Raw genomic sequence first — 8,409 nt, forward strand, 5'->3', positions numbered from 1 at the left:
AATAATTAGAGATAAAGGCTTTACATGATTATAACTTTTTTCCTCATAGAGCACAGTGCACATTGTCCCATAGAGTATCACGATCAGTATTGAATCTGCACCATCCGATTTTAAAGTGAACTACGGGTGAACTAGGATTAAGTGAACTAAGGGTGAACTGAGATGAAAATTATCCAACAAAAAAATGAACTAGGAGTGAACTAGAGGAATAAACTTCAGGTGAACTAGGGGGGGTAACTAGGGGATTGAAAGATTAGTTTTTTAGCAGAATAAAGGTTTTTTAGCGATCCTAAGCTCTTGCTATAGAAAGTATAGCATAGTGGTTAGACATTTCACTTCATAAATGCAGGTTACAAGTTCAAATCCTCTTTTGAACTTTCTCAAAAATTTTCTAAGTCCTAAACACATCCCCCTTCCCCCCTAGTTCACTTTTGACAGCAAATCAATGCTCCAAAATTGTCGTGATCTCGCGATGCCTCTTTCCAACCATAGATCTCGAGGATTTTAACTTTCTCAAAATTTTTCTAAGTCCTAAACACATCCCCCTTCCCTCCTAGTTCACCCTCAAGATTGTTTCCCCTAGTTCACTCTGAGTTCATTCCTATTTCACTTCCGACAGCAAATCAATGCTCCAAAATTACCGTGATCGCAATGCCTCTTTCCAACCATAGATCCCTCCTGAAACATGGTGCGTCACATAGTCACGAGGCCGGGCTCCAAAAGAATATTTAAGCTCTTTCCATCATTTAATGTTTGGGGGGGTTCTTGTGGGCCCTGGCCCATGTGAAAGAGCTCTCAGCTATGAAATAATTTTATTGAAATTGCACGAATTTGCACTTGGATTTTTCAATCGGATTTTCTAGTGCAATTAAACATTTTGTATTTTAGCTTTTCTTTTTTGTCCCCTGTAGGGTGTAGGTAATGATGATCTCTTTTGTGTCTGGAGTGTGTATATTCTGCAACTTTGATTTGGGTCGATTTTCTCGAGTGGGTTCACAACTTCAGAGTTCACTAACTTCACTGGGTTGGAAATTGAAATCATTCTTTACTAGGAATAAAGTAAAATGAATGAATTTATTATCAGTGCGTTTACTTCTTCTCTTTTGCAATCATGCTAAGTGGTTCGTTACGAGTTAGTCTCGACTCTTGAGTCTCCAGCAGGCCTGGACTTTGGAGGACAGGTTGGAATCTACTGGAGAATCTCTGGGAAAAATCGGTCTAAATTCTAATGCTAGACTATAAATTCTAATCCAAGTCGGAATCGGCATTAGATTACTCAAAGGAAATGCTTTTATGGCTTTGGCAACGAAAACCTACAGAAAAGCAAGCTTCCCAAGAATGATTTCAATTTTATTTCAAAATTTTCAAACATACTTATGGGCATTGAGAAAAGGAAAAACGATTTTTGTGTTTCGCTGTAGCGTGTACCGTGGTGATGATAGGGAGAGAGAGAGAGAGTGTCCTATTAAATAACTCCGTTGTCTTCAATGCGAGGCTTGGATTTGGGCCAATCATAAGCAGATCGTGCACACCCTCTCTCCTCTCTCTCTCTGTCTCTCAAAAACTCACACAATCCCCGAGTCGAGATTCCACTCTCTCGCTCTATACACACTCTCAAAAAAACACACACACCCACACTCCCTCTCTCTCTCAAACTCTATACACACACACTCTCTCTCTCTCAAACTCAAACTCTATACACAGTGCGCACACTCTCTCTCTCTCTCCAAACTCTATACCCCCCTCTCTCTCTCTCTGCTTCGTTGTCTCTCTTAAAGTTACACGACACTCACTTTCCGAACTTTATAAGCACTACATACTACACGGTGCAGACACTCTCGCTCTCTGTAAACACGCTCTCTCCGGAGTCCGAACTCGCTGTATGCATACTCGCTCTTTCTCTCCCCCCCTCTCTCTCTCTCTCTCTCTCTCTTCGGACTCTGCACATACACCCTCTCTCTAATCTAAACTACAGTAGTATGGTATCTCTTCCCCGACTTCTACACGCATACTGTCTGAACTCCTGTTCACACACACTCTCTCTCTCTTAAGTTTCAACTGTCAGACATTCTCTCTCTCTCTCACCGTGACGGTGACACACGTACTTGCACTTTTTCCACGCTGCTCTTCTATACGCAGTGCGCACGTCGCACATTCTCTCTCTCTCTCTCTCTCTCTCTCTCTCTCAACTCTTACTTTCTCCCCCCTCCCCCCCTCAAAGCTCAGAGTCCCCTCTCTCTCACTTCACTCTCTTCTCTATGAAGTCTTTCCTCTCTCTAAAGTCTCGTCTGTGTTCTGGCCTCTCTCTTTCTCTTTCTACTCCTCGCTCTCCTCTCTAAAGTCTATGTGGTCTCTCTAAAGTCGCTTCTGATCTCGCCTCTCTCTCTACTACAGGCTCCACGCTCTAAAGTCGCTCTCTAGATTCCCTCTACAACTTCTTCTCCTTCCATCCCATCAAGTCTCTACGAGTTTTGTTTGCAGCTTCGTATTTTCCTCTCTACACAAGCTCAGTGATTATGCCCTGCCCCCCTTCAAATCTCTCTTCTCGTCAACAGTCTGTATGTGTTTTGTTGCCTTCAAGTCATCTCTCAAATCTCTCTTCTCAGCAACAGTCTGTGTGTGTGTTTTGTTGCCCATCGGAATGTGAGCTATCTGCTAAATGCAACTGCATTGCCCCCCACAACCCACCCGAGAACCAGAAAACCCACTTTCTCGACCCCTTAAACCTCAGCAAATTACAGCTTTTGTGCCTTGTCGAGAGCTTGCATTATTAGGGGGTCCATGAAAATACTGTCCCATGGCAGATGCCACTTTCATGTTGATTGCTTCTCCCTAAAGTTGACAGAGAGCATTGTGGCAGCCAAATGTAGAGAACAAGGATTCCGGACTGGGTGATGTACATGTTTAACTAATCCTTTTCGTCGCACACATACGGGTACTCATTAGCTCTACCATACTGAGGGGTGTGGCCCCAAGTATTCCTCATTCTTTCTTCAGATCTCTTGTTGAGGAGCTACAAGCAGTGCAAGATTTGCAGGATTCCATTCCTTATCATCAACAGATCGGCTACTCTCAGGCCCCCATGATACAGAATGCGGAGCAAACGTGGCAAGGTGTGATATGGCTTTGTAAGTTTGGATTTTAATTAATCGAGAGGAATGTAAAATCATGCAATTGGGTATTGATTGAGTTCCCGTGACTCCACAGCTGCTTTGGTCTAAGCTCTCATTGAAGAGTTTGCTAAAGCATGGGCCCAAGAATGAAGGATTCGGTGCTGATGAGGAAGACTACACAGAAAGTGAACTAGATGATGAAGGTGCGTGATATGGGTTTTTTCTGTCATTCCAGATCTTTGCTAATGAAACTCCATACATGTGCTCTCCTCGCTGTGTACTGCACTGCTTGGTAAGCAGATCTAAGCTCGATGTTGCATAGGTAATCACGGTCTTTAATCTCACAAATCAACTTTGTAATGATCATCTCAAAGCAGCAGTAGTGCTAGCTTACACGATCTACGTATAATTTGGGGGTTTTGAACCTACATTGATGGTAAATGGGTCTTTACGATCACTGTAAAATCTTACACACGCTGAGCAAATGATGCAAGGGCGTACACATCTTATGGTCATGATTACTTAAAAGCACGAGTAGTTCTGTTTACTTTACAAAAATGGAGGTTCAAGTCTGCATAATTGTGTAATGGGTTTTTATGATGTCATGTTACATGTGCCAGACGTTGGCACGAGAAGAAGGCATAGCAGCTGCTCAACACAAGGCTATGAAGCAAGCCGCTGGAGCTTTGCAGGTTTCTCTATTTTTAATTGATGTATTCCTCTCCAAGTTGGCCCTTGTTGTCTTTGTTGCATTCTTTGTATTGCTTATTGGATTCCTTGGAAGTAGCCCTGAGCTCATGCGTGTGTGTGCGCATGCACGCGTGTCGCAGACCAACATCAAAGACACTCTTCAGCTTTGTCGTTCCAGACAGATGCGGACCTCTTAAGGGATAATCTTAGTAGCAAGCAACAGTTTAGGTGATTTTTTTTCACCCTTCTCATGCAGTTTGTGAATCCCTTCCAAACAAGGTGTTTAGAACCCTGTTTGAATTTTAGAGTGGCTAATACATTTGAGTGTTTCTCTGCATCCAATCAGGATCTTTACTGGTACGTGGAATGTGGGGGGGAAACCCCCTCAAGAAAAGATGAACCTTGAGCAGTGGCTCAACTCGATAGAGCCCGCAGATATCTATGTCATTGGGTAAGTCCCACAGTATCTACACATGTTGCTACGTGCTCTAAAAAATCAGTTGATTGATTATCAGAATTGATCATATAGAATTATATGATTAAAGAAATTGGCAGTTTCCATAGTAAAAGGATTTATGTGGGTTTCCTCTGGGATGCAGATTCCAAGAGATCGTACCCTTGAATGCTGGGAATGTCCTGGGTGTAGATGACAAGTCCTCGGTCATGCAGTGGTTGCAGTTGATCCAGATGGCTCTGAACAAGATGTCAGATTTAGCTTGCACCTATGCTGATACGGTTTTCCCAAGTGGGAAAAACTGCAACGTTTCTGCCAACCTTGTAGATACTGCCTCCAAATCGGCGGATTCGAATGAAATAGCTGACCCCTTTCTGATGGGTGATGATAGTAGTAGCCTGGACTTCAGCTTCCCTATTATGCCGGAAGTAGCCTTTTTAGATGAATCCTTTGGTAGGTCTGAATCCATCACATCATTCAGTTCACGCATATCAGATGACAAGGAGGCTTGCACAACGACCGGCGCAGATGACTCTCCACTGGTTTCACCATCTTTTACAGACAAATCCTCAGCTTGCAGATTGGTGCCGACCGCACCCCGATATGCATTGATTGCTAGCAAAAGGATGGTCGGCATATTTCTCTCGGTCTGGGTTCGGGATGACCTTCGCAGACATGTCCGACATGTGAAGTTCTCATCGGTCGGGTGTGGTATCATGGGCTATTTTGGGAACAAGGTAAGCTCTCATGGTGAGACCTATTGTGAAGGTGGACTAGAAGAATACTAGCTTCAATCTTTACAAGTCTTAGCCCATGTACACACATTTTGCATTGCCATGGCAATGGCTTGATTAACACGGGTATTGCCATGGCAAGGGCATGATAAGACACGGCTATATCACCTCAGGGATCAGACTAAATCTGAAGTTCATGAAATCAAAGCAACTTAAGTATTTTTTACCTCTATAATATGGAGGTCATTTCCGATCAGCTTGTGCTCTGAATAGATGATCTATGTTGGTGCAGGGTTCGATCTCTATCAGCCTATGCCTTCATCAGACAACCTTTTGTTTTATATGCACCCACTTGACCTCAGGAGAAAAAGAAGGTGACGAGCTCCGCCGGAATTATGATGTCTCAGTTATTCTCAAGCGGACACGGTTTCGTAGATCTTCTCAACAGAAGGAAGGACCCTTGCCTGATACAATACTTGACCATGAGTAAGAATGATTGGATTGGCTTTCTGAGCACATTCGTGCATGTATGAATTCATCTATTCAACCATGGGTGCTGCATATATGTCATATTCCACCCTCTCAACCTTAATACATGCATGCCTGTTTCATTCCACTTTCCAACCTTCACTGCATGCATGTTGCATTCCACCCATTGGCCCTTCTTACATGCATGCATATTTTATTCCGCTGATTCAACCTTCACATATTTCATTCCACCCATCCAAGTTTTCAACCTTCTTACGTACATGTATGTCTTGTTTCACCCATTCAACCTTCAGCATCTTGACTTATGTAACATTCAACATGCATGTATGTCCGGTCAACCTTCAGACACATGCATGTCTTATAATACCCTTGCGACCTTCACACATGCGTATATGGTTTACTTCAACTTCATTGATGCATATATGTCCTTTCTTCACCCGTATGATCCTCATGTGCGGCTGTCTTATCTCAATCAATTGAACCTTGATGCATGCATGTATGTATTATTTTACTATTCAACCTTCACACGTGCATGTATGTTTTGTGTTACCTATAACACCTTCACACGTCTCTTGAGGTCTCTTTATGGCCCTAAAGGATATCGTTGCTTCCTCTGTAATAGTGATGAGCTTAGATATATGTGAACTCCATGCATGATTATGCAATTTACTAGTGATGATAATCTTGTTCATGCAGCCGAATCCTATGGTTTGGAGACTTAAACTATCGTCTTGCGCTTTCTTCCACTTCCACCAAATTGCTGCTTGCCCGTGGGGATTGGGAGACACTGCTGGAAAGGGATCAGGTAGACCTATCTTTACTCTTGAAAATCCATCTGTACGACAACAATGACCATGTATGTGCTGTTCCATGTTGTATTTTTGCTTGCAGTCTATGCTGTAGCGAAGCTAAAGCGCATGTGAATATAATGTTTAGTACAGCTTCACATTGAGAGGAGAGCAGGGCGTGTGTTCAAAGGTTGGCATGAGGGGAAAATATGTTTCCCCCCGACTTACAAGTACAGGGAGGGTTCAGATAGCTATGCAGTGGTGGAGAGGCTCAAATTCGGGGAAAAGCATCGGACACCGGCCTGGTGAGCAGAGACCTTCATGCTTTCATCTTATTAAAAAAGCCATGTAGCTCATCATTTCTTTATCAGTCAAGTGCACCATCTCTCACCTGAGCACATCATGTAAAAGCCATTTAGCATATCAGATCTATGCCAAGAAAGTGATTATAGTTTTTTATCTTCATAGGTGTGATCGGATCCTTTGGTATGGCAAAGGACTGAAGCAGCTAGAGTATGTCCGGGCAGAGTCCAACTTTTCTGACCATCGACCTGTATATGCTGTATTCTTGGCGGAAGTGGAGGTGTCAGACCCAAAGAAGCTCAGGGATTTTTTGAGCTGATCTCCAACTTCAGAGAAAAAATGCAGGTTAAGGTTTTCTCCTCTCACAAGTGGCAGCATACAGTCCCTCATATGGGTTGCAATGGTCTGGAAAGAGTTAACTAGGATGTTTGCTAGATCACATGGAGCGGCATAGATGCTTGATCTTCACATAACCATTAGGGGGAAGTTCAGGCTAGGAGATGAGAGAAACAAAGCTTAAGATAGAAGAGAGGGCTTGCATTGTGAAGACTGGCTGCCTGGTAGGTCAGTTGGGAAGTACAAGTGTATATAGAGGCTGCATTGTTAAGGGGATGGTTTGACAGGGGCTGATTGGCGCCCATGTAAGCCACTTCTCTTTCATCCTACATTTGTTCTGAGGGTTGGACTGCCCTTGCCCATCAAGCCAAGTGAAATGGAATGCTGCAGAGGCATCATACCTTGTTTATAAGAAAGCGCGCAGAAATGGGCGCCTTGAAAGTAAAATATTTGTGGTCAAACGTTCTCGGTCCTCTCGCTCGGAAGGTGCAGTCATGTTGCATGAATGCAGCAGCTTGTGCATGCATGATATATGAATAATTCTTGATCCTACAGAAGGAAGAAACAGGTTTGAAAACTGCGGAAGCCCCTTTGTAAAGCATATAAATTGGGCTGACGGTTGCAGATGTAGAGATTAGTCAGACAACACCATGGCCACAGTGAATTGTACTACAAAGGCTTGAAATATTGCCCAGGGGTAGCCCTAGCAAGAGATGTTGTAATGCCATTATGTGCCATGTATGGTGGAATTTGTAGTTCATTTTTATGTCCAATTTAGCGCAAATTTGAGGAATGCCACATTTTTAATTGTGAGGGTTTAAATGGTTTGACTAGAAAACGCAACAATGGAAAGGCAAGATGTCACAGAAGGTTAATAATGGAGCAACCCTGACTATTGACAACCTACTCTCAGATTTTGGCCCAGGGGATTCCCAAGCCATATCTTATAGTATCACGTGAGTATAAGGGAGGGGGGTTTTTGGAAAGGGGGGACTTAAGCTTATAAGTTAGGGGGTGAAAGTGGATTTATGGTGGCCGGGGGGGCGGGGGGCGGGGGGACAAGTGAGCAAGGGAGAATGACAGTAAGGGTTTTTTTTTCTTGTAGTTTACAATATGTGATCAAGTGGTGTAGTTTGAAAACTTGATTAGTTTACTGTTCTTTTAAGCTAACTACACATGGAACAATTTCTTTGTGCTTCTAGCATTTATATCCATGCTACTTGCATGGGCTGCAGCTTGTCACATGTATAAACATGCAGCTTGTCACATGTATAAACATCAATATCTGCTATTTGATTTTTAAACCTTAAATAGGGGGTACTTGAATTTCAGAATTGAAGCTCATATGCTTAGAAAGGGGTATAGTTTATTTTTTAGAGAAACTTAAATAGGGGGTTTTTATGAGTTTCATGCACGTTAGGTGACGTCTCCTTTCTATGGAAAGCGAATTCCTTAGGGAACTCCTCAATGTAAAAGCATTGAATTGCTCAACTAAGGATGCA

The 8,409-nt window shown here is 43.0% G+C and overlaps 1 protein-coding gene across 3 annotated transcripts; it reads left to right on the forward strand.

The window, feature by feature from the left end:
• Positions 1-2,224: 2,224 nt before the first annotated feature.
• On the forward strand, positions 2,225-7,700 carry LOC147634477 (type I inositol polyphosphate 5-phosphatase 8-like). Of its 3 annotated transcripts, none has more exons than XR_015266756.1 (10): positions 2,225-3,113; positions 3,208-3,316; positions 3,734-3,805; positions 3,944-4,031; positions 4,150-4,254; positions 4,403-4,994; positions 5,284-5,477; positions 6,177-6,285; positions 6,372-6,573; positions 6,737-7,700. XR_015266756.1 is itself a non-coding variant. In XM_086803565.1 (10 exons), the coding sequence occupies exons 1-10, from the start codon at positions 3,093-3,095 to the stop codon at positions 6,769-6,771; spliced, it is 1,482 nt and encodes a 493-aa protein (XP_086659691.1). In that variant the 5' UTR covers positions 2,225-3,092; the 3' UTR covers positions 6,772-7,700. The 3 variants fall into 3 exon arrangements, 2 of the variants coding, with proteins under 2 accessions (XP_086659691.1, XP_086659690.1); XM_086803565.1 differs by having other exon boundaries at positions 6,417-6,573; XM_086803564.1 differs by having other exon boundaries at positions 6,422-6,573.
• Positions 7,701-8,409: the final 709 nt, after the last annotated feature.

Source organism: Cibotium barometz, chromosome 10 (genome assembly GCF_041138505.1).
Source record: "Cibotium barometz isolate CiBa-2024 chromosome 10, ASM4113850v1, whole genome shotgun sequence".
NCBI lineage: Eukaryota > Viridiplantae > Streptophyta > Polypodiopsida > Cyatheales > Cibotiaceae > Cibotium > Cibotium barometz.

What these genes read in the sequence shown, in the direction of transcription:
- LOC147634477 (XM_086803564.1), top strand. Translation starts at nt 3,093, where the DNA reads ATGCGGAGCAAACGTGGCAAG. An exon ending in TGCGGAGCAAACGTGGCAAG is followed by an intron (nt 3,114 to 3,207) that starts GTGTGATATGGC and finishes GTGACTCCACAG; the next exon opens with CTGCTTTGGTCTAAGCTCTC. An exon ending in AGTAGCAAGCAACAGTTTAG is followed by an intron (nt 4,032 to 4,149) that starts GTGATTTTTTTT and finishes GCATCCAATCAG; the next exon opens with GATCTTTACTGGTACGTGGA.